We start from the raw sequence: 26,531 nt of genomic DNA, 5'->3' as shown, positions 1-26,531 counted from the left end.
TGTGCATCATCCCACTAGTTATGTGGATGCTCCTGCTTCTGATGAGCAAATCAGCCCTGGCATGGGTGTCACGTTTGTGGGGAGGAGGGGTGATACAATCATGTTTCACAAACCTTAGTGCCTTGTGTTGTCTTTACTTATCTACTACTTAAGAGTGATAAAATGGCTCACTGTTTTGGATGGTTTCTTGGGATGGGATTTGGAATTTCACTGAAGACTGTGATAGCTTTACTATCAGTGGGCTTTTACCACAAGGTTTTTGAGTTTGTTGTTACTGCTTGTTTTCCCAGTGCTAATGGTTCTTCTGTAATCTACATCCTCATTTTTCTATTATTACTAGCTAAAACCCAACTACTTTAGGAAGGAGAGGAATGTGAAGCCTGGTAGATCGGGGGCCAGCTGCATGACTGAGATTCTGAGGTGCATGTGCCATGCATGTGTTTCCCAGTACAGAGAGAGAGGGAAAGTTCTTTAGTAGGTACCTGGTGATGATACTTTGTTACTATCTTCAGTTTTTCATATGGGTAAATCTGTTACATTTTGTGTTTCTTTTGGGTTTGATACTAACTCTTAAGAGCATTAAATCAGCACCATGCTGTTGTTAGAAGTATTAACAACAAAGTACAAGTTTTGTGATATAAGTACATTGCCCTTTTTTTCCAGGTAGGTAGCCTGTTTAGTTCTGTGTTGTACTGAAGCTTTTTGGATAGGGACTTTCCTAGGTAGGGCTGGAACACGGTCATTTACCCTTAGACATCTGAATAACCTATGATGAATAAAGTGTTCGTCAGGTTTAGTAATTGTAGAATACTAAAGAAATTTGTGGATCATCATGACTTGTCACGGCATGGATACATGGGGATGGACTCTTCATTAGGGACTGTAGTGATAGGACAAGGGGTAATGGGTTAAAACTCAAACAGGGGAAGTTTAGATTGATATAAGGAGGAAATTCTTTCCTGTTAGGGTGGTGAGGCACTGGAATGGGTTGCCCAGGGAGTTTGTGAATGCTTCATCCCTGGCAGTGTTCAAGGCCAGGTTGGATGAGGCCTTGGGTAATGTGGTTTAGAGCGAGGTGTCCCTGCCCATGGCAGGGGGGTTGGAGCTTGATGATCTTAAGGTCCTTTTCAACCCTAACTATTCTATGATTCTGTGATACTGCAAACGCTGTTTAGCCACCTTCTTACAGTGTCCGGTAAACGAAAGTGTTTTAAATGCTTGTCTGTAGAGTTCAATCTGATCTGTAGCAGCACTTCAGCATGTAACATTCTGTAAAAGACTTGGTGTGTCCCCCACAGTTTATAGAATATTCTCAAATATTTGAGGTCTTATAAAATGACATCTTTCTTACTGCCCTGATGTCTTGCAGCTACCCTTTCGTTAAACTCCAGTGAGGAACATTGCCTACTCCCTTGAGTTACCATGAAACGTTCTCTATGGCAGTTTTTGAGCCAGTTTATGATTATAAGCTTTATACAGGAAGGGGATTACCTTGTGTTTGTGTCCACTGAAAGGTTCTAATTCCTCCTTGAAATTCCTGTCTCTTCTGATGGTCAGACAGGTTGCTGAATGATAATCACTGCATCTGAGCCACAGCAGCAGTTTTTCAAGCTGTATTTGCACATTTCCATTGAGTTGTGCATGCCTTCCTCGCTTAAGAGGCAGTTATGATGTTGTCCTGTATACTTCTGTGAGTGCTGTCTGGACATTAGCATCCAGAGCATTCAGTTTGTTATTGTTGAGGTGGTCACAGAAATGAAAGCATTGAATCTAGCACTGGTATAGCTGTAGCCACAGCATCTGCAATGTAAGTGTGCTTGTCAGTGTCTTGCTGCTAGAATGTGGAAAAAGAATTCCTGAACAGGATATCCACTGCAGTGCTTTGCTTTTTTAATTTTCACATAGGGAAGAAGGTTGGCAGAAGGCAGTGTACTGTCCAGAATGGTCTAATTCTAGTTGTTTTCTAGCCATTTGTCTTTTAGCAGTTTTCTTCAGTAACTTTATCTTGTTTTCATGGATTGGCAGGTAATATAGGTACTGCCATGTCCTCGAAAGGGGCAGTTTGACAATAAAGTCTTAGCTATTCTAGCACCTTGTCACTGCCAAAAGGGGCAATCCTGTTTTATGTCTCCTCCCCCTCTCCTGTTCTGTCACTTGCAATGTCTTTGGCAGACATGTGGCTCTTAGCTGAGTCTGCTCACCATCACCAGTGGTGAGAAACAGAGCTGCTGCTTTTGGTGGCATCAAGCTGTTAGATTAGATTAACTTTCTTGGGTAATTGCATCCTTAAAGGGTCTGGAAGGAGTCTTTACATCAGCAGTGTCTCCTTGCTTGAATAGCACTGTTTCTTTCAAAGACACTGTATCAACATGAATAGGCTTAAACCACCTATAGAAGAAGGTTTTTCTTTCTATTCCCCGAAGTATGGTGCTGGTCTCTTTTGTCTTCACCTTTGTTGGTTCTATGGCATTCCATTTGGGAATGCAGGCAAGGTGCAATTTGAGCATACAAAGAGTAGAGATCCTCTTTAAAAGCCCTCTTTTGAGTGTGCCTGTTGGTTCTATTCTCACTAATGTTCTGGGCCATGAGATTTTACTACACAAAGGAGCAAATCCAGGATAAGGGCTTCCAGATCCTCAGTTTAGCATTTATTTATTAGAGGGTAAACAACATCACTGAATTGTCACTTGAAACAAGTCAAGTTTTCAGTCTCTTTGGACAAATTAAAAGTTTTTCCAGATAAAAAGAACTGTGAAGGTTCTTGATGTACTTTTGCAAATACCTAATAGTGTCTTTTGGGTTTGTTTTTTTTTTTTTAGTATGTGTTGTGTTACGCTCAGCAATACAAGTAAGTCAAAAGCTTTCCAAATTCCCAGTTGCCATTTGAAATACTAAGTGTTTTCCTCAGCTCATCTCCAAGGTGGCACAGGACTTCTGGCAGAAGTTTTCAAAAATCCATCAAAATGCATAGGGTGAAATAGAGCCCTGCTTAATACTGCCCAATATTTCATTTTGATGGGAGTAAAGGGTGTTAAATTGTTGTTTTCTTAAGCAAATAAACTGTATGGCTGACTTGTTTCATATTTGAAACTGTTTGTTTCTTGAATTATTAAAGAAATCAGAACGCAACTAAGTGCCACAAATCCTTTTTAAAATAAAATCTTTTTAATAGAACAGTACAAGTAAGTCACTATTATGAGTATCGATGCAAAATGTATCTAAGAAGTTGAAAGGTTAACTACAAATGTTTCCTAAGGTCAGTCTGTACTAGCCTTGGACATCATTTTGCACTTGCTTATTGGAGATCTTGCTGCATGCGTTCCTGATTTCCATTCCCCTTTCAGACTGAGCAAGTGTATACTTCTGTGTAGATGGGTCCCTAGATAGTCTCTATATTAGAAGCAGAGTGTGCTTTTAGCTTTTGCAGTTTATTTACCGGGCATAAAGACTTTGTCTTTAGAGTTAGTCAAAAAGGAGGCACATACTGATTTTCTGTGTTACTCATAATTAGGTTACTCTAGATTTTCATCCAGTGATTTTTCTATTCCAATTTAAGATTTTTACTGTACTAAATTTTAGTCTAGTAAGAAATTCATTTACATGACTTCGAACAGACCAAGTCTTTTTTTTTCTGCGTGCACAGTGAATTAGTGTTGAAATACATCTGTATTTTTAGGTTATGAATTGCATGAAGTAGTTAGTGTTAATAGAGAAGGTAAACCACATGTATTTTTGTGATACAAAAGATTAAGTGTGTAAAACCACACACTTTTGTGATACAGAAGATCAAGTGTGTAAAAAGCACTTGTATCAGTCTGCTTTATGGAGTTGCTTAAGTACATTAGGAAGCTACGTTCTTCAGATGGACAGTGGTGAATGTATCCCACATTCTACAGTTAACTTCTTAAGAATTTTTGGTGGTAAATGTGTTTGGCAACAGCCTTACATGAAGACATGAACAGGAATTTCCTTTGAAGAATAACCTAGAAACTTAAATGTTTAATTACTTTGAAATACCAAGGGGATGGGGCAGTGGTGTGTACTCATGGTAATGTCCTTGTTCACTGTTTTCAGTTCAATATGCTAAACTATTCTTCTGTTTATCTCAAATATGTAATTATATAAGGCATTTCTCTTACAAAGGAAGTTACAAGTACAGAAAAGTAGCATCTTGGCTGTAATGCTGTGCTGTCTTTGGACTTTCTTACAAAGTATTTTATCTATGGAGTTGTGAGGGGGGTTGATTTTGATTTTTGTCAGCAGTAATGCAATATAGTGCTTATTGCTGTCTTGTCAGGTGTCTTGGATGCATGGGTCTTGCATACTTTCTAATATTTCACATCAGCAAATGATCATAACTAAAACGTGTTGGTCACAAGTCAGTAGAATGTGGTAGAAGTACTCTGGATATTAGCAGTCTTCAAATATGTATTAACATGATTGGCCACAGCTATGGGTATGGACATAATGTGATCTTCATGTGAGCTCATACAATTTGGTAACTAGAAAAATGGCAAAAAAAATTATCTTGCTTCTTTCACTGTCTTCCCACCCTCCAACCAAGACTACAGGTTCATTGTGTGGCATGCAGCTGGAATGATGAAGTCTGAGAGATACTTCCAAATGTTCTCAAAGTTTGAAAGGATCTAGAGGATTATGTCACGTTTTGGGACAAATAGGAGTTCTGGGGTTTGTGCTTTATACTCCTCCTAAACCACTGTGTTCTCCTTTCCTAACTCTGTTTTTAATTTTATAAATTCAATGGTAGTCTTTAGTGTTAACTCTTCCAGTATTCCAAGGCCTGCGATGCCCCTTGTAAAGCAGGGGCGAAAATAGTCTTTCCAAAGTTAATGTGTTGAAATAGTATGTAAATTTTGATGATGTCTTTTACTTTATTTATAAATATTTATATTTACGTTTGTGTGCTGTGTTGTGCAAAATGCACAGTGTCAAACAGAAAAGTTGTGCTGTGCAAAGTGATATGTGAAATGCATTAGCGGCACTCGGTATCTGTTTCAATACTGAGTTTGTGAGAAGAGTAGTGTAACACCACATAAATGTTCTCGGCTGCTGCACAGCTTGGGTTTGCTGATATTCTGTCAAAATTTTAAGATCTGTTTTTCTAGTTACTGTAACTGCAAGAATTTCTGGGATGTCTTTGTCTAGAAAGAGTAGAATGGATCAAAGGCTACTTTTTCTGGAGAAAAACAAATCTGAAGAGCTTCTGTGGGTTCTGTTTCTGTAATCTGCCTTAGCGAGCTCAACACCTCTGTTCTAATAAGCATGAACTCTACAGCTACTGCTTAAGTTACAATCTGGTATCTAGATTGTGTCTGTATAAACTTCACTGTGGATGGATGCAGAGTGCAGGATTCTTGATCTTAAACTGTCTCAGCTGTGAGATGTCCTGGGACTTGTAGGGTACGGAGAGGTTTGAGCATGGCTTGTGTATTTTTCTGTTTCTATAGAGCATTGCTGAGGTTTTGTCAGAATGTAGAGCACAAGGAATATTCTTGTGTTTTATATAGAAAGGCATGTATGCCACACACCACTGCATGATTTAAGCTTGCTGGAACAAATGCCACTTAAGTCCTCTTGCAAATCGGAGTGAAAGCAACAGGCCTTGGTGTCATATTTTAAGTTTAGTTGTGGTTTGGGTGGTCTTACCTGTCCTAATTTGATGCCGATTTTGCTTGTTTGTTGTTGGGCTTTGCTGGGTTTCATCTTGCCTTCAAAGGGTAATAGCTGGTGGTGGTTCTTCTAACAGAACTTGCATATAACTTACGGCATTCACTACAATATAGTTTGCATTAATACTAGTGCTGGTAACTGTTCTACAGTTGATGGCATTTATCCTAATGATACTTCTTTTTAAAGTCATTTTTTTGTATCAGAATAGGATAGCAATGTAGTGGGGAAATTACCTTACAGCTAGCTTTTTGTTTCCTTCTCACTTCCCTTCCTGCATTCCTTGTTTAACTTGATTCATACATTCCTTGTGGGGGGGGTTAAAAAGTAGTTCCTAATGGGAACATCGAAGCCAGTTAGAATTCTAACTACAGATTTCTGATTAGCTTCGCAGTTTTGACCATTTCTTTAATGAACTGTCTGTTCAAGACTCAGATCTGAGTCCTGCTTCCCTGAATTGCCTAGGAAAGTGAGAAGCTTGTTATGTGATGGGCATGTGCAGGTGGCATCATTTCTTTCATCAGTAAAAAGAAATGATCATTAGAACACTTCCTGCTGCCAAGATCAAGTAATAAAGGCTTGATCAGAAGAAGAGTTTTGGGAGACAAATTCTGTCTCTTCCCCCTCCTGGGTAGCCAGGTGGTAAACTTGTATAGTTTGTAAGTGAAATAGGAGGAAGTTTAGTTGAGTGTGATTGTGGTGTTCTCAGCTCTGCCTTGCTGCTTTGACTAGTAAAGGCATTAAAGGGTAAGGGGTTTGAAATCTCAGTTGGTTTGCTTCAGGTTTGAGTACTAATATAGCAGGTCTTGCTAATTTATGATTTCTTTAGTTTCTTGTGAAGTTTTGAGTTGTCCTTTTAAATAATAATTTCTAAAGCTTTATATAATTCCAAAGAAAACTGCTGGTCCCTCTGTGGCTGTTGGAGCTTTAGGTGCCTGCATACCATCTCAGCTGTGATTACAGGAGTTTGAAATGCAGCAGATTCAGTCCTTGGTGTAGATACATTGTGTTTCAAGTGCATTTATTTCTGCATGTAGTAGGTGAGCCTGCAGAGAACATAGCCTTGCTGTTTCTTAGCGAGATTGAATTCCTTCAGCCTCTATGATACGGATGCCCGAGGTATTCTATATCTATGTTATTTCACGCTGCTCCTTTGCAGAACAGTTAAAAGGTACTTCCTCCCCATTCATGATACCCCTTTGCACTTGCACCTGTGACCTGTGCCTTGTTCAGTGGTGTAAGTTTCCCTGCATTTTTTTGAGTGCAGATAGTTCTAATTGTATGTCAGAAATAAGCAAGCAAATGTAAGCTGCTTTCATTTTTCCCACTTGTCACTACTATGGTGACGCTTGGTGTGAAAGCAGCTAACTCTTCTGGTACTCGTGTGTTTAATTTTGTTGCTTCTGCTGTTTGTAAAGGGCAATTTGCAGATGTTAGTTACTGTGCTGATGGGGGGGTGGTTTGCATAGAAATTTAGCAATGCATTTAACCTTTAAAAATGAAAGTGTTGCTGGTCTTTGTATTTGTTGAACAAAAACAATTTCCAAGTTGGAAATACCAGTTGCTAGACAGCATTAATGATGCTCATAAATTGTAAACAGATTGCAGATGATCTATAGCTAATTCTCCATCATGTGTCTGTATTGTACAAAGGTGTGACGAAATGGAGAGCACTCCTTAAATCCATAGCGGTCATTTTTAATTTCAAGTTGTAATCTAAATAACTGTGTAAACTATTTCTGTATTTCCCAGACTACATTGTGAAAGAAGATGAAGAACAGAAAGCAATGTATTCAAGATACTGAGGGTCAGAATCATGAAGGCATGGAAGGTAAAGTCTGTGTGTGTGAAAATACTCAAGTACATTATTCAGGTTCAAGCTGTGAAGGTCAGATTGTACATTTGCTCTCAATTAGTATGTTGCTTGTTTTGAAAGAAGTTACGTAAACATAACCACTATCTTAGCATAATATTTTTCTTTGACCTGTGGGGTCCCCAAGTCCTTTCTTGTCTTTTCTTTTTTTAACACGTTGATGTCTAGTAGCAGAGCAAAAATGGAGATAGCAGTTGTTATTCAGAAAAAAATAATTAATTTAGAGCAAAATTCCTTGAAGAAAAGTTCTTACATTTTTATATCCTGAAAACAGTTTCTAACTTTAACAAAATTGGGAACACTTCTTATTTAACGTACATGATTAGGTAAATATTTGAAGATGTTTGGATTAAAATAATTCAAAGACTGGTAAACTGAAATAAAGGTAGACCATGTGTATATAAGGTAATGAATATAGAATAAGCTGGTCTAATTTATTTCATGGAGAGAGTGCAAATTTCAGAGGAGGAAGAAATCAGGAGAACAGTGTTTAAATGACAATGTGATCAATAGGAAACACTGTGATGCTTTCTTTATTTAAATAGCACTAGAGCTAACTTTCCTTTGTTTTATGGCAAATATTGGTACCGTAGTCTATGAAAAATGATGCATAATGTTTTTCACCTGAAACACATTCTTTTAATTACATCTGGGCAGTGTCTTGGCAGCTTTAGACCTGAAAACTTGTTTAGCTTGCTTTTAAATAGAGAAAAGTCTATCTTATTGCCTTATGATTAAAGTCTAGAAGGACTTTGTTTCAAAAACTGTCAAAAATTCTAAGTGTCAATGTTAATAATACCAGGTGAAGAAAATGAAGAAAGCTATTCCTGTTCTACTTTATTATATGATGGTGACACATGCCCCATCTGTCTGAACTGCCTTCTAGAACAAGAGATTGGTTTTCCTGAGAACTGCAGTCATACCTTCTGCATGACTTGTATTCTTAAATGGGCTGAGGTAAGACTGAGAACCAAGGTGTGTGGTTTGTTTTTCAGTGAAATCTACTGCATCTAATGCCTACAGGTTTGGTTTGTTGTTTGTTTAAGCAAATAAGTGACACCTTCTGACTTTGCACAGAAGTGTTTTCAGTGACCAGCTTATAAATAGATCATAGGAAACTTTCTCCTTAGTGCAATGAAGTACTTTGTTTTCTTTCACTGGACATCCTGACTTCCATGGTTTCTAGAGATAAGGGGTCGGCAAAAATTAGTGTTGGCTGTTTGAAAGATCAGACAGTATTACATACATGTCATAATACTGGAGTGTCATTAGCTTGCTTTTGTTATGCTGTTTGTCATATTGTCAACTCTTAGGGCTGGGACTAATATGTTTTCATGTTAGTCTACAAGATGATCCTGATAAAACCTTAGTTTTCTAACTCTAAAGAGAATTCACCTAAAAGGTTTAGTACTATTCTGAATTTTAATAAAATCAATTTAAATGTGCCTGTGTGTAAATATGGCTGTGGCTTGATCTGTGTCAGTACCTTTTAGATAGTTCTGGAACCTTAAAGACAAATGATTTGTTGAATAAGTTCTTGATGATCTTGTTCTATTTAATTCCTTTTTCCTCACATGTACCCTGTAATCATTGCATTGAGTCTTTGGTATCTTTACCTTTTCAGCAAGTTTTGCAATTATCAATATAATACATCAAAATAGACTTGCTTTATACTATATTGGAAGGGGGGGTGTGCTCAAGTGAGATGCTGGTTTTTGTCCTGCTTCTGTGCACTTGAATTGGTTGCTTATTGTAATAGAGACCACTAATTTGTTTCTCCACAATAAATTCTCTTTTGAAGTAAATAAGGATTTTGCTTTCAGTATATCTTTTATTATGTTGACATCGCTCTGTGTATACATACTATATACTCATGTATTACCTTTTACTTATTATATTTTTAACCTTGATTTTTGTGTTATTTGTTGCTGAAGGCTAACAGTACCATAAATCACTTCTTTCTGAAGATTTTTTGTGAACTTCAGCATATTGAAACAAGGTTATTAGATGAAACTTGCTTTAGATTCACAAACTAGGTAATAAACTACATGTCCTGATGCCAGATTTTCTGTTCTGTGAATGATTAATTGCAGTGATTTTATTTATAAGGGAACAGGAAGTTCTCATCCACAACTTTATTCTGACTTCCTTAGCTGGTTGTTATAACGGCAGCTGAAAGACAATAGTCACATGTATGGTGGATGAAGGGCTTGCTGCTGGTTTTGAATTTGTTGACATTGTCGAACGGATGCTTTTAAGCCCAGTGAGGAAGGGAAATTTTCTTGTTTCAAAGAGGCAAGTGAATGATGTAACATTTTTCTTGTCATGTCGGTGCATTTTTTTCCACAAAGTACTGTCCAAATAGAATAAAAGACTTCTGCTCTTAAAGAGTTTACAGAAAAAGTAGCTGTGATGCCATAAAATCAGTGGGGGGTTGTTTTTAAAGCTGTGTAAGGCTTCTACTATTTCTTTCCATTAGTGACATCTGATGGATAAAATCAGCCAGCCTTCCTGTTCTGATGATGCTTGACAGTTGGACCTATTGAGCTCGTGAAACTCCATACTTTTCATTAAAAGTAAAGGGGGGGAAGAAAAAACCAAATGTTGGAAACTGCCTGACAGATGTTCAGAAGCTTCAGCTGTGAGAAACATATGAGGTTTTATAGCTTGGAATGATTGAAACATACTATAAGCATGTGGCTATTTGAAGCATGCTGATGCCTTGTGGGTTTTGTGTCCTCTGTTAATGTTTAGTAAGTAAATGTTTTTTGTTTTGGCTTAAGCGTTGCATAAGGTTTAGCTTTCTCTGCTAGTTCTTGGTTGATCATAACTAACAAAACCTAAATAATTGACAAATAGTCAAATTTAAGCACTTGGAATAATGAAGGTGCAAAAATTATTTACTCTAAAAGAAATTATATTATGTAATTTACTATTGGAGAGTTTCAAGCTGGAGACTGATATGTTGGAAGCTGATAAAAAGTAAAAGGCACTAAATCTGGAGCTCCAATTAATGGACACAGCCTTCAGTGGGAGTAATGAAGGATTGATAGTGTAAAGCAAAGTATTGCTTTCAGCATGAAGATGTACATGCCAACATTATTCTGCCCACGTAACAGATAACGAGTTTGGCTATTGCTGTGTGTAGAAAAAGGAGGGGACGGAGAAGCTACAACAAAACCCACAAAAAAAACCAAAGCCTACCTAGAGTCTTCAATCATGGATACTGTTGTGCTACACAAAGGGAAGTAATTACATTATCTGTTTATCTTGTCTGTAGTCCCACTAGTAGATTAAAATTAGTTGGGTCAAACCTAAATTTTTTGGCTTTTTTTTTTTCCCTGGTATGCTTCTACTTTATATTTCAGTTGACAAGCACATGTATTCTGGTTCATGAGTTATGAAAGCATTTAAGTAAAGGTAATGTGAAGGAAACTTAACTAGGTCTAAGGCAAGCAGATAGCAAATTAGCCAGAACCACCTCAGCAAACTGATTTAGCAGCAACAGTATCTTGCCTGCATGCATTAGAGGAAAACTGTATTTATTTTGTATTCTGTTAAAAGAACCTGATCTTAAATTAGAGGAGATGGATATTTAATCTATTTTACAGGAGGTTTTTTAACTTCCTTTCTTCAGAGTGCAAATAGCTATACTGGAGATTTCTGTCCTTGCTCTTCTATTGATTCCTCCTCGTGAGGGAGGAGTTCTGAAGAAAAGGTTCAGTGTGTTGTCTTCATTATCACAGTGCTTATGTGAAAGACAGATGTCAGTGACCCTCCCCAGCTAAATATCTCTGTCTTCGCACCTGGTTTCCTTCATTCATTTTTCCTCATCTGGAGGATATGGAAGTGAAGTACATTCAGCTGTAACTTCTCCAAAGCATTGGGGCATATTCAGGAAGGCCCTCTGCAGTATAAATGCTTGACTTAATAAAACTAACAGTTGGCACAAAGAGCTGTTTTTCATTACATTTCTAGCAGATGTTCTGTTCTTAGAATAGTATAAGGTTTGGATCACTGATTATGTAGAGTACACTGCACATGTATATTCTGAGGGTAAACAGTTACTGGTATGGTGACTGGAATTCTTAATGAGCATTTTTTCGGAACTGGATTTCTTTTGTCCTAAAGGATATAGGAAGGAATTAGTTTATGTGGTGATAAGATCCACAGTGATCTGCAATACAAGCCACTGTGGGCAGGATTAAGATTACATTCACAAGCCAAATATGTTGAAAGAAACACTATACCTAAAAACCGCCACAGCAATGAGAAACCTTATTCAAGTGTATCTAAGGTAGTGGATGCACAGACAATGCATCTGGGAACTGTTGCACAAAAAAACCCTGTACTTGTCAAATTCTTTCACAAAATGCAGACTTCAGATAGCTTTTTTTCAAATGACCTGTTTGTCTTTGTGTGGTATACAGTTGTTCTTGGCATATTTCCCTGCTAAGGGAAGTTGGACAAGATGACCTTTACAGGTCCCTTCCAACCTTAATAATTTTGTGATTCTGTGATTCATCATGTATATTCATGCAGCAGCTTATCAATAATGTTGTTAAAGTGCAGTGCAGAAGTCTGAGTACTTTTGAGTTTGACTTCAATTCTTCCTATAATATAGTGTCAAATGAAGGCCAGTGACACGCAACTTATCAACACTTTATGGTAATTTTGTATTGGAAGTGAAGGACTAGCCAACTGCGTGATGTAGGTAGAGAGAGGACAGCTGTTCAGAATTGTACCTAGGTTGCCTGTTGTTTAGGTGTTGAGACTAGAATCTCTGTTTTTATGTACTCTGTATCTTTACTATCCATGAATGATACTTAAACAAACAAAAAACAAAAACAACCCAAGCATTTCTTTGTCAGAAATAATGCTTTCCTAAAGCATAACTTTAAGTATACTTTTTCTCACTGTGTAGTGTTATGGTCTCCCTTTTCTCTAAAGTTGGAGGTGGAATTGCCTGTACATTTCATTACACCTGGTAATAACAGTACACTTTAAAAAGCCTATATTACTTTTACAATCTAAATATCACCTTTAAGCCTGAATTTAGTTACGAGTATCTGGTATTATTCAACAGGTTCTCTAATAAAGAAGCAGTAAAGAGTGCAGGATTGCGTTTCTTTTTGGATCAGCTTTTCAGTACAATAGTTGAAGAACTGACTTGATTATGGGCTACTTGTGGGGAGAAAAGAAAAACAAACTAACAAAAGAAAGCATTAGGAGAATGGATTTACTGCAACTTTTAATTCTATACTTGCATCCTGTTACAATTTGTTATGAAACCTCATATCATAGAACTTGATGATATGGAGATACCTGCCAAAGTTATTTTGTCGGTCAGATGCTTTGGGGTTAGCTTGCACATATTTGTATAGCTTCCTGACACTTCCTAGCTGGAATATAGTAACTGCTTCAGCCCTTTGTCTACTTCATTTTGCTCAAATGTTGTTTGAAATAGATGCAGTTAAAATAAGGGACATTTATTCCTTGAGTTTACAGATCACTGTTTTGTGGTGCTGTAGTACTTACAGGAATATTGAACATGAAGTTGTGCCTTTGGAGCTAAAGCAGGATTTTTTTTTCTAAGGGGTTATTAAAAACAAAATACCTTGAAATTATTTATTTATTTTTTAAACTTAAAGCTAAACACACATATGCTCATGGATGTGAGCTTTTCAGGGGTTGGGGATTTCATGAATGCTTACATATTTTATGGAGAGAATTCTTCAGAAGTCATAAAATAGGTGAAATTATGAATCACTACAGAGTCACCAGCTTTAACATGAGAGCTATGAGTAGTTTTCTATGAAGAGTAACACAATTGAAGACATTTTTAAGTGTGCTAAGCCACTACTCTGTGTTTCTCAAGAAAAGCACCATTGGGAAACAAAGAAAATCACAAACTACCAGCTATGAATTTGTAGTGATTTTGATGATGACATTAAATACTACATGTTCTGCTTTTCTAACAGCTTGTTGAAGAAAGATACTGTATGAAGCTGTGGTTCTTCTAAGATTGTGACACGTCCCACACCCTTCCTTCCTTGTGTGCACAATAAAAATGATAGCTGTTGCTTGGACTCATTCCATCTCAAGGGCTTTTTTTTCTTGTTTTAAATATTTTCCCCCAAAAGGATGGTGTACATTCACTGTTATTTTTGATGCTGCCTGAACAGAAGCCTTGAAAGAGAGGAATTGCTAACTTGCCTTGGGTGAAAGAAGACTGAAGGCCTTTGTTACTGAACCATATTCTTAAAAAGAGGAAAGAGATGAGTAAAGGGCCACAACTCCTTGTGATTGCTTCTTGTAAAAATATAGTCAATGTCTTTTACCAGCAGTCCTTTAGTAGCACAGATTGTCTTGCTGTTGGGAAAGGGACAGGGGAAAGGGTTTTTTTTTCTTCCATTTAAAAGGCTTGTTCTTGTATATTAGCAAATAAGAGTTATACAGATGAAGTAACATCTAGCTTTCCTCAGGGCTACGCTGCAATGGTACTATGCTGGGGGCCCTAGAAGTGCACATGGGACTGTCCTGTCTCTACTAGAATCTCTCTTGGGATTTGTGGGGAACTATCAGATAATGTTAGGGCTACAAAAAGCCACTGAGCAGGAGTGAAAAAAACATATGCTGTTTCTGAACATACCTGAATTGAATGGAAGCTTTTGATTCTTCCAGAATGATTTCCTCTTTTTGTATGTATAACTATGTGATTGTTCAACATTTGTCTGGAAGAACTGAAAATACAGGGGTTAACATCTTGCCTAGGATTTATTGCTGCTAATAACACTTAGTGTTCTGTGACACTTCATTGCAATGAATAAACATAACTTACTGTGGCTTAAACTTGGGAACGTAACTTAAGATTCGTGTGTAAATTTGAAATAGAAACAGGTTGTATTCTTGGAAAAACATCTCTGCTAAGGTAAATCCTGAAATAAGACTGAAAATTACAAAGAAAGTTAACTTTTTTCAACCTACCTTTAACAGTCTGGTATATCCAGGAATCAAATATTTACCTTGAAGTTTGCAGCTGATGCATCAGTTACAGTACACTGCATGCTATCAAATGTGCCAACTGAACAATACACTGCTATGTTCTGTGAGCTAGCTCTGGATTGACTACAGGGCAAAAACTGATTCATTATGAGTCTTTAGGGAACTGGCTTAATTACCCAATATGCTTTTCTTAACCAAGGCCATGACACTGAGGGGGAACAATGGGTATTCTCCAACAGGGGTGAGTTTTTAGTTAGGATAAAATACCAGAGCATCAAAAGGAGAGGTAAATGGCTTTAACTTGCATTCCTGTTCAACAGCTTATTCATGAAACTACCCTTGGGGGTTTTGGGTTTTTTTTTTTTTGTGTCTTCCTTTTAATCAGTCCAACTCTGTTCTGTTGAGTTGAAATCAGGAGCTTCCTTGAGTGCTCAAAGTTTAGGGGCTCTGTAAGTGAAAAAAGTTGAGCACTCTCTGAAATTGAGAAAAGGACAAAATGAACTGGGAAACTGAAAGCCCCAGTGAAAAGACAAGAATTAGGTTCACCACTGAATTTCAGGTCAGCGTTCCCATGCAAGTTTCTCATAGCTGCTTATACAATTCTGTGTCTTGCTTGCTCATGTAATACCCTGATATTTCTCTTAAGGGCAGTAACTGAATGCCTCTTAAGGGCATACAATTCATATGCTAGTTCTTGTTCAGCGGATGTATTAGGACTGGAGGCTATGTGTGGTTCTGTTTTTTATTTTGTATTACAAGAGTTCTGAACTGAGCCTGTTCACCTTGCAGTGGGGATGGGGCTGACACATGTGATGACATAGTGGCAAAACCCCAAACCAAACAAAGCACACCAGTCCCCCCTCCCAAACACCCATCTGGAATTAAAATGAGTGAACAGTTCTCTAACAGCAGAATGTAGTATCTGATATCTGATTTTTCCTGAAAGATAATTAACTATATGAGCCAGTTGGGTGGACCTTCAGTTGAAACTTCCCTATTCCATGACCAATAACATTTTATTGTTCTCTGTGTATGTTGCTGTTGTCTGATGAAGTGTAGCCTCAATAATAGGGCATTTAGATGACTGAGAAATAAAACCCAATACATCTGTATTCTTTCAAAATAACTTTCTATTGCAAAGTGATTTTTGTTGTCTTACACGTGGGAATCTGTTCTCTCTGCTGAGTGCAAAATATGAGGTGTAATCTGGTCGAATAGATATGCAAGATGAGGGAAGGGGCTAACACTAATTGCTGTTGGTCTTCCCAGTTTTATATTTTGGGGGCACACTTTCTGTTGAAAGTAACCTGAAGAAATAAAACATTAGAACAAAAAGAAATGAAAAGGACATGAGCGTGTTGGGATAAAACCAATTGCCTAATGGGGATTAAAAAATAAAATAATGTAGCTAATAATCTGAAACGTTTTTCCTTTTTTGAACATAACTTCTGAGTTAAATTCTTGCTTCCTTTATACTTTCCTCTAAGGAGAAGTCTACTTACATGAAACAAAATACTAGGTGTTTGAGTAATGTATGTGAATACATTTTTACTATGAACAAGTTGTAATTCTGTGTGCTTCTGTAAGCTACTCTACTGGCTTATATGTTGAAATGATACTATAGAAATACATATGAATGAAAGTATAGAAAACTGAGACTTTTCTTAACTTATTACGCATTTTGTAATAAGAAAAATACTTTTTCAGACACAGGCTTCATGTCCTGTTGATCGCAGACCGTTTCAGGCAGTATGCAGGCTCGGTGCATTAGAAGAGCAGATAAAGGTATGTTCCAGACTTACTTTCTTAAGCAACTTCAGTCATAGAGAAAACACAAGTTATGCCACAACCTTTTATGCGTGTGTCTGTGTTAAATAAGCTTTTCTAATGAAATAAGTATTGCTTTAATGCTTCTGTTACATATTTGAAGCTAGGAGTTATTCTTCATTATATTTTTTTTTAAAAGCAAGTGTTTACAGTAATAATAATCACAAAGCTGCTATTGATACTGTATAGCATCTTTGAGTATTCCTGATGCGTCTAAGGATGGAAGTATAGTAATTGGTCTCAGCATGTTTTTAACTAGGTTTTGTAAACAAGTGCTATATCAAGTAGCACACGCTCTTGTCCTTTTTTCTTGCTGAGGTGAAACTTCAATGTTCACAGCCTCCAGTTCCCAGACAAAAACACATAAAGGCAAGAGGAATCAGTTAATACTAAACCTTGTTCAACCTAAATTTCTGGGGTTTTTTTTCCAGCTGAAATTCTTAATAATACTGCTACTGCTGTGGAGATGAGTTTGTCAAGTGGGAAAATAAAACGTTCTTCTGATAAATGATCTTGAAAATGTATGTATAGAATGATGCTCAGAATTCTGTGAACAGTTCTGAAATTCTCTGGTGAAATTATGGTCATAAGAAGTTTCTAAGGTGGTGTTTTTGCATTTTGAAAATAAAAACATTTTTGAAAGTTTTAGAAAATAGGCTCCTACTGCCCATTTGTTGTGCTTCTAGAGGCTCAGGTGATCAACTGCAGAAGAAGCATCCTCACAGCCAGATAACTTCCTTCTCATAGAAAACCGCACTGGTGTATTTTATCTTATTTCTAAAGAAACAAGCAGCTGGAACAAGTTAAACTGAAGCTTTCATTTGGAAGTTTTCAAGTGGAAGAGCGTAAAGGCTGTATCAAAATACAGTTTGAAAGGTTCTTTATTTGTAGAACTGCAGTGTAAACAGGTGAGCAGAGAATAAGGGTCCTGCTCTGAAAAAGAACCACTGGAGCATAGGGGTAGATGGAACTTGTACACAGAAATGCTGACACAGTAGTCAATATTAGCTGTGGCACAGTCAGGACATTGGCAGTTTTCCCTTTGTGATAGTCATAACTAGAATGCTAATAGCTTAAGGAGTTACATATAAAGCCAGGATTCTAGAATGAGGAAATACAGAATATCTAACACAAACATTTGCAATGTAGCCATTGAAGTAAACTTCATAATAACTAATGAAAAATATTACAGCTTTCTTAGAATTTTGAAGATAGGGAGCAGGGGTTGAAATGTGATGTAAAATCCATGATTTGTTATACTCCAGAGGAAAATCAAGTGCATTTTAATTATGAAGAAGTATTTGAAATTGGTAGTTCAGCATTTTCCCAAGCTGAACCTTACGTATTCAGATTAACCAAGTTAGTTTAAAAAAACCCTGAGCTTCCAAATTCTTGGTGGAAGATAGTTCATAGCTTTGAGATACTTGCCATGGCAGTCTGAATGTTCAGGGATTTTTTGGTCTTGTGGAATTAGCATGCATCTCTGGCATAGCCAGTGTACATCTTGAGGTGGGATTTTTTTCCTATTTCATGAAAAACAAATAAAAATATCAAGTCTGCAAACTGAGATTAAAAAAAGTAATAATTTGAAATGTTTTCACATTCTTCTGTTTGAGCTCATTTTCTCTGTAGACCTAAACCTTCTTTGAATTAATTTAAAGCCCATGTGTATTGAAATTCTAGATTGGATTAATTTTATTTTTCAATACAGGTTCAGGTTAAAAAGCAACTAAGGAGGAAGGAAGAAGACAAACACTGTGCCTGCAATAAGGGAAAATATAGCCATGCTAAGAGAAGAAACTTTGTGAGGTTGGTCATCCATGTAGTTTCAAGCATTCTAGTTGGAATATTCAAAATATATAAAGTCAACTGGTTTAAGGCATGCACCCCAGAAAAATTCTATTAAAAAAGATTATTTTAAAATCAACTATTTTGCAGCAGTGGTAGTTTAGCTTTACTTTTTTCACTGGTATAATTCCCACTTGAATACTTACAATAGCAAGCAAGAAGTAAGGAGCAGTGTATTTCATGCATTGAGTTCTGTGAAAGTTGCATTTTGAAAACATTCTGACAATTTTTTTTATTAATTAGGATTTTATGGCTAGATCATATTTTAACAATAGAAATCTTTCTCTTTGGTTATCTAAACAGACATCCCCTTTCTTGTATGTTATCATAAGCATTTGTGGTGTTCTTGTTTTACTATAAAACATACTTATAGTCAAGAACTGATTTTATTCTAGTGAGATTGAGACAGCATGTGGAAGTAACATTCCTGTTTTGAGAAGCTTTATCTTGTCATATTTGCTGCATTGTACAGAGGGAAGCTCAGGATTACACAGACAAATTTCACTGACTAGTGATAATCTAAAGCTAGGGTTTCATGAGATGTATGATATATGGAGTTCGTGAGAGTACATTTGAAGCAGACCACTACAGAAAAGATAACGGGAAGTAAATTACCATTTTGGGGGTCTTGTTAGAATATAAATAAGGTTGATCTTTGCCACTTACTGTTCTGAACCACCACTGACTTTGGTATCCTCAAAAGTATTTATGAAAGCAGGTTATAGCATTTTTCACATGTGAAATCAAGCAAAATTAGTCAATCAGATTTAATATGCAGGATATCAACTTTTAACATGTAAATGGATTTTCTTTTTTTACATCTGTAAACTTTTTGAAGTGCTGTGGGGTTTAATATATGGAAGGTGATATACATGATGCAAGTTCAGGTTTTAATAGCAGACAAAACTTGCACTTAAAGTGCACGAAATGAAAATTCCTTAAAGTAGGAGCTGATTCTGTTTGGATGCATGCACTGTTAGCTCAGCTATGCCCAGAAATAACTTTTGTAATATTTTTTGTTAATCTTGCAGAAGAGCTATATGTCGAGACAGAGAGCACTTAGCAGCAAGATTAAGCAAAGTTGTGAAGAAAAAATACAGTAAGTTGGTATTTGCTAGAATGTGCTAGGTTTTGGCAGGGAACACTAGAATTTCTTTCCTGATGAACCAATTTATTATTTTATTATGATTAGTATTGCTTACATTTGGACATGAAAATCAAATACTAAGGAGTAGAAGCATGAACTTTAGAGAACAGAATTGCAGTATGTGAAACTCCTGTTGTTAGTTTACTTGAAAGACTGCCTCTTCAATTTCGGTCACGAGTGAAATGCACGTAATTTAAGCCTAATATCATTTTCTGCACAGCTAATGACTAGCTTTTATTCACAGGAAGCTTTTTCTGTGAGATTTCAGACACAAGAAAGTACTTAGCTGTATTTTGGGGTTGCCATTTCGAGAGGCTTGTTTAATAGATATTGTTGGGCAAGAGTGTTCGTAACTTCTGAAATAAGCAAGTATCTGAGGTGAAAATGGCTCAATATATAACAAGCAATTGTGAAGGTGTATGCCTTTTAATTTTACTGAGTTTATATGTAAGTACATTATAAATACATTCGAGATACATTTTCATTAACCTTTCATTGCACTTATATTGCTAATTAAAAACTAATGCTGAATCTAATATTGGAGTTTTGTTTCTTATTGCACACAGGTAATATTTTGTATGACAAACGAAACAAGAAAGCTTTGTCAGTGAAGATAAACAAGGTTAGTTCTAATAATGAAGCATCTGGGAACTTTTTTTCATGAAAGCATTTATAAAGCTACCTTCTGCCTATTTTTAAGGTTAACTTCTATTCGTTAATTTTAGTATGAGTCAAATTGTGGGGGTTTTGTCTTGAAGGTGTTAATTAGAATATAATGCTAGGTGATATGAGCTGCTCAGACTAAACAGCTTTGTGGTGGTAAATACTTCCATTAGGCTGTTACATTATAAAATACTGTAACTACCCTTTTTTCACTTTCTTCACCAGAAGAAGATGGTTTCAGCTACAAGATGCTAAACAAGTACCATTATATGAAGGTTTTCATTATTCTCATGAAAATACGTAGGTCTAATCAACCAAATAATAAGCAATGGATGTTTGCCATGGTCTTTTTGGTAGCTAGTGGCCTGAGTTGTCACTTTATTTGGTGCACCAAATAAACAGTTCTCAGAGTTATCTTTAGCTGCAGCCTTCCCCTTCTAAGTCAGCTATTTAGAAATTTTGATTCTTTTACCATTAAAGGTACCTTCCATTTAATTGGAGAGGTTTTGAACTGGAAGGATAGGGCTTAATGGTAGATCACTGTCTAATTTGTCTCCAGGATTGGTGAATGCTTTCCTATCTGGCTTCACTGATTTATTGAGCAATGTTAAATAGCATTAATGTCTCAAATGGTACCTGTTGCAAAAAAGGTGCATAAGCAAAAGCAGAACCATTAAAAACCTTCAGGAGGAGGTACAGGGCTGAATTATCCAGTAAACTGTCAAAATTTAAAATAGCTTACAAGAAAGCACTGACTTAACAAAACTTCACCTCTTAAGGATATTTGTGGAACATCTGGATAGCTTTTTTAGATGGAGGGAGAAATGTTAATGTTCACAATGATAAGTTTTATTTAAAAAATACTAACAGCAGCTTTTTAGGAGAAGCTTAGAATTTGCACACTGTTGAAACAGGGTGTGTTCCCATCAAAACCAGCTGCCTGTGCCAAAGTTTGATGGAGCATATGGGTAATGACTGCATACTTGGGACAAGTATTTACGTAGAGGAACGTTTTTAGTCAGATTCAAGGTGGCATTAACCCTTTAGGTGAAGGGGTATACATGGGTCAGTGTAGGTAAGTGTGTCAGCCTGGTAGTCTGGAAAAAGTGTCTAGAGGGTTGTTGTTTGGGGTATTTTGGCCCTGCAGCCAGCCCAGTACACAGCAGCAGAGTCTGCTGCACACAAGGCAAAAGGAGTTGCACTAACATTCAGTGGGTGGCTAGGTGTTGTTAACAATTGCAGTAGAAGGTGGTATTTGTTCAAATATGAAGTGGATTCTGAGTATTACACCTTTGTGGGAGGACCCAGTAAACAGACACACCAGTCTTCTTTTTGTAATCCTACCTGAAGGCAAAGGAGAATCCCAGCTACTTGCATTTAGGTTTTCTTGTTACTCTGAAATCAAATAATTCAGTGAACTGCTGCGAAGGGTTCTGTCTGGAGGTATTAGTGCTGTAACTCCTCTTGTTCATTAGGTAGCAGAAACAGGAATTGTGAAATAGTAAGGATCAGGCTCACTTATTCACTGTTGGAACAAGTCCAGAGGAGGGCCACGAGAATGATCAGGGGACTGAAGCACCTCCCGTATGAAGACAGGCTGAGAAAGTTGGGGCTGTTCAGCCTGGAGAAGAGAAGGCTGCGTGGAGACCTCATAGCAGCCTTCCAGATCTGAAGGGGGCCTATAGGGATGCTGGGGAGGACTCTCATTAGGGACTGTAGTGACAGGACAAGGGGTAATGGGTTAAAACTTAAACAAGGGAAGTTTAGATTGGATATAAGGAGGAAATTCTTTCCTGTTAGGGTGGTGAGGCACTGGAATAGGTTGTCCAGGGAGGTTGTGAATGCTCCATCCCTGGCAGTGTTCAAGGCAGGGTTGGGCGAGGCCTTGGGTGATATGGTTTAGAGTGAGGTGTCTCTGCCCCTGGCAGGGGGGTTGGAACTTGATGATCTTAAGGTCCTTTCCAACCCTAACTATTCTATGATTCATCATTTCTGTATGGAGCATTAAAGATTTTGCCTATATAACATACAAAGGTTATCTGCAAAGAGCAGGTGTTGAAAATTTGGAGACTAAATAGAGGTTTGTGTAACCGCAGATCTCTGCATATAACTGTGAAGCTACTGTGTGCCTGCTTTTTGTGAGCTAGTCTTGCTGACATGGTGTAAATTCAGTGTGTCTTAATGTATTATATGTTAATTATTTTGTTCTGGAAATCCTTAAATCATTATATTTCTTTTGCAGCCCAGAAGACAGACCTGCTGGAATGAGTGCTTCAGAACTAATTTCTTCAGCACACTTCCAGCTGGTGGTAGCAATGAAGAATCCTCTTTTAGCTGTAGAAATGGCTGGTTAGTATATACTGGTGCTTAAGATAAACTGGTGGGTTACTGTATTGCAGGTGCTATAGTTCCTTCTGCTTCTGTCTGTATATACTAGCTTGAAATATTTTTCAGATTGTATTTATTAAAGGAGAAACACAAACTTGTTAAAATCAGTATTGTTACAGGCACACCTTGATTTGTCTTGTGCTCAGCATTCAAATACGTGAGTGTGCGTGCTTTTAATCTCACTGATTTAATAGGAGTTAATAAGTTTTATTTTTAGCTCATATTTATTCTCTTTGCTGAATTGAAGCCTTGGGTAAGAAAGGGTTAGTCCATTTATTCCAGCAGCAGTTAGCAAAACAACAGTAAATACCCTGGTTTGTATCAGAAAGACTCTGGTTGTTCCTTGATTCCAAGAGGAATACCTTAAACATACGTGAAGCAGTTCTGCTTCATGAGCCTAATACATATGAACTGGTAAAAATATTTCTCAGTGATAAGATGGAAGAACATTATTTGGATAGTGTAGCCTAATAAAAAAATACTGTGTATGTGTTTTCAGCAGTCTGTAAAACAAAAATTGCCATGCATGCAACAGTATTACGTTGTCAAGGATGGAAAGTTCCTCCCATCTTTCAACTCCCCATAGGCACGTCTCCTGTTTTCTGGTCTGTCCGCCTCATTTATTTAGGGTTGTTACGTTTAGTATGATTGCTCTAAACAATAACCATGCATAGTTTCATCATGACTGTTAAAGTTCTAATACAGTTAATTTTTTTCTGAAGGTCATTGATAGAAGTAGTTACTGAAAATTATGGTGATACAGAGTTACCATTTGTAACTTTTTGCATGAAATTTGTATTTCAGTACAGAATTCACAGAAGTTGATGCAGCAATCAGACAGAAGAGGCAAGCGCTAGAGTTGTCCTGTTCGTCTGCAATTGCTAGAGTTGAAAGGTATGTGTTTTGTATTCATAGTGCAAAGGCTCTTAATGTAAAACTTCAAGTATGGAATTTGATGAATTCAGATTACTCTTTAGATAGAATATCATTTGATCATAAAAACAAATAGTGTTTGCATGTAACCTGTTAAATTTTTCTGTATTTGTCACATGCAATTTTTATGTCAGCAGATTATTTTCTGTATAACTTAATGCTTTTCTGATACTTATGACAAGCATAGTAACTCCAGTGACTTGTGCATCTTAATATACACAAATGCGCTTTTAAATATGTTTTGTATTTGGAAGTTAGTGTTTCATGTGCTGTTTAAATTATTTCTATCACTAGAAATCAGACTGTTTGCTTTAACATGAGCCAAATCCTGATTTTCCACCCACTTCCAATACTCCTTTCTCATGCATTGGTTCTGACTTCTTTCTGTAACTGTTTATAAACAAATGCATTTAGAAGGAGATAGGAGGGGTTCTATCAAATGAAACATAGAACATAAAGTAATTTCTTTCGTCAAAGAGCAGATGCATGTTAAAATACCCTAAGGGTGTTTTCATGAATATAAAGCAGAAGCATAAAATCCTCCTGATTTTAAAATAACATGGTAATAAATTGGTCTATGATCTCAGATTCACTACGTATCTCTTTACTTTCTTTGGCATAAAACAAAGGCTAAAGACAGAACGGCAAGTAAAGACATTTGTAATTATAAGTTGGAAGTAGGATTTAAATACTAATTTTTTTTACATATACTTTTCCTTACGGAAAGTTTCATTCCAGCTTGGTGATAACTGAAAAATTGTAGATGGGTAACTAAACTCTGGGTTTGTACAAGGTTTGCTGAGGGAATCTAAGTATATATTTGGTTTGGTTGGGAAAACAAGAAGCCACCTTTACTAAATTGTCATGTTAGATTTTGATGCACAAAAAAAGGCTGTTCTTCCGCTAAAGTGCTAAGTCAGTGTTCTATTTTCAGTAGCAGAGCCTACTAATTTGGAGGAGACTGTTCTATGTTTGGCTTTGAAGAAAGCCAAGTGCATATTACTTTAACATAACTTGTTCAAACTGTGTTACTAGGTTAGGTAATAACATAAATCTGAAATTAAATATGAGAAGGGAAGCTTTGTTTGCTGTCAGCTTTGCCTTTCTCTCTGGCCATGGTGAGGTTGGAAGTGTCATAATTGTCTGATGTTCTGGTTTTGTGCATTGTTTCCAGAACTTGCTACAAGCAGCTAAAACAACTCATGCTAATGCTTTTACTTTTGCAGAATTCCTTTAATGTCTTACGGAGCTGAAGCTGAGACCTTTCTTCTCACTTCTACTACAGTGGCAGGGACAATTCTTCCAACAAATGTCAGGCCTTTGGAAAACTTTGGTAAACTTTTTTTTTGTAAGTTTTATTTATAGCTCATGTGGAATACTGTTAAATTAGATCCTTAGAAAGCAAAGTGGAATATATAGTTACAATTAACAGGGGAAAAAAAGATGTTTTGGTGCAGATTGGTGCTATTGCAACATCATCTGGTCTATTTCTGAAATTAGAATATAGAAGATGAACCAGCCACCCCAAAACGTGCAGAAGTTTTCTTCCTTTGAAGATGAAAATAAGTATTGTATGTGACTTAACTCCATTTCTAAATTCAACAGTTTCTTTATTGTTACAACTTCTTTTCTTACTGCTCAAGGATAAATCTCATTTTGATATATTATGTATGGCTTGATGTATTTCAGCGGTGTATTGTGCAGTGTGAAGACCAAATTTCTTCCTGACAGAGAAGAAGAGTAGTGAGGGAACAGTGCACTGTATGGATCTGTTTCAGTATGCCTACAAGCTCTACAGGGCAAAAGCTTGCAGGAGTGCTTGAGTTCCAGGATCTGGCAGGAATTTAGCAGACCTTCTTCCAGTTACTTTAACAGCCTCTCTCTCCATAGTCAGCAAGAATGTAGTTTCTCTTCCAATAGGCTGCACAAGCTCAAAGAAGTGATAACAAAAGAATGATGGGTTTTAAGGCTAGGGTTAACACCTTCTTTGAACTGGGAATTACACTATTTTCACTTGACTAGTAGGCAAAGAGATAGGGGAGATCTGGGTCTCATGGCTTACAAAAATGAGGAAGTGAATGTCTAGGAAGAGTTTAGTAGAAAGATTGTGGCAAAAGGTGTTTTACTCATTCATATTCTTCATTCATTTTAAAGGTACATATTTCACCTCCACATTGACCAGTGAAAAATGTATAGGTTGCTCCCTAGGGACTGTGATGCTTGGCAATGCAATTTAACTATTTCAGCTTCTAGTACTAATGTGTATACATGCTAGCTCCTACCTCTTGACATCTAATCACATTTCTACTTACACAGTCAGGCTTCTTTCTTAGTATGCACCAGAAGCATTTTGAAAACATCAAAACCAACCACCAACTCCCAAACCACTTTCTTCTCTCATCACAAAGATAAAGAATATTTAAATAAGCTACAGATTATTTTTCAACATCAGGCTGTTTACAATATGTGAATAAATAGCCTAATGTTGTATGTGCGCTCACAGCCCAGAAACCAACCATATACTGGGCTGCTTCAAAAGAAGTGTGACCATCAGGCTGAAGGAGGTGATCCTGTCCCTCTGCTCTCGTGAGAACCCACTTGGAGTACTGTGTTTAGCTGTGGTTTCCCTCCAGAGGAGGGCCACGAGGGTGATCAGGGGACTGGAGCACCTCCCATATGAAGACAGGCTGAGAAAGTTGGGGCTGTTCAGCCTGGAGAAGAGAAGCGTGGAGACCTCATAGCAGCCTTCCAGTATCTGAAGGGGCCATACAAGGATGCCAGAGAGGGTCTGTTCATCAGGGACTGTAGTGATAGGACAAGGGGTAATGGGTTTAAACTTAAGCAGTGGAGATTTAGGTTGAATATAAGAAAGAAGTTATTCTGAGGGTGGTGAGGCAGTGGAACAGGGTGCCCGAGGAAGTTGTGAATGCTCCATCCCTGGCAGTGTTCAAGACCAGGTTGGACAGGGTCTTGGGCAACATAGTTTAGTGTGAGGTGTCCCTGCCCATGGCAGGGGGGTTGGAACTAGGTGATCCTAAGGTGCTTTGCAACCCTAACTATTCTATGATTCTGTGAATTGTTGATAATATCAGCAACTAATTTATAAATGCTCATAACATTGTCAACTCCTAAGGCAGAACATGGAACTGAATCCTTTAT

General features: G+C 37.2%; 1 protein-coding gene across 2 annotated transcripts in view; it reads left to right on the top strand.

Annotated features, from left to right (window-relative positions):
- The window catches only part of SCAF11 (SR-related CTD associated factor 11), a 46,659-nt gene that overhangs the window by 8,805 nt on the left and 11,323 nt on the right, over nt 1-26,531 (top strand). For both annotated transcript variants that reach the window (XM_061361198.1, XM_061361199.1), the window contains exons 2-10: nt 7,441-7,519; nt 8,364-8,518; nt 16,274-16,351; nt 18,105-18,202; nt 19,273-19,340; nt 19,955-20,010; nt 22,294-22,400; nt 23,244-23,333; nt 24,599-24,705. In XM_061361198.1, coding sequence (XP_061217182.1) covers nt 7,459-7,519; nt 8,364-8,518; nt 16,274-16,351; nt 18,105-18,202; nt 19,273-19,340; nt 19,955-20,010; nt 22,294-22,400; nt 23,244-23,333; nt 24,599-24,705 — 820 coding nt within the window. In that variant the 5' untranslated portion in view covers nt 7,441-7,458. The remainder of the gene's footprint in view (nt 1-7,440; nt 7,520-8,363; nt 8,519-16,273; nt 16,352-18,104; nt 18,203-19,272; nt 19,341-19,954; nt 20,011-22,293; nt 22,401-23,243; nt 23,334-24,598; nt 24,706-26,531) is intronic.

This window comes from Neopsephotus bourkii, unplaced genomic scaffold (genome assembly GCF_033783945.1).
Source record: "Neopsephotus bourkii isolate Nb327-2 ecotype Australia unplaced genomic scaffold, CSIRO-AGI_Nbou_v1 NB_1053, whole genome shotgun sequence".
Taxonomy (NCBI): domain Eukaryota; kingdom Metazoa; phylum Chordata; class Aves; order Psittaciformes; family Psittacidae; genus Neopsephotus; species Neopsephotus bourkii.
The sequence above is the reverse complement of the archived record's forward strand: the minus strand, read 5'-3'. Positions and strand labels throughout refer to the sequence as shown.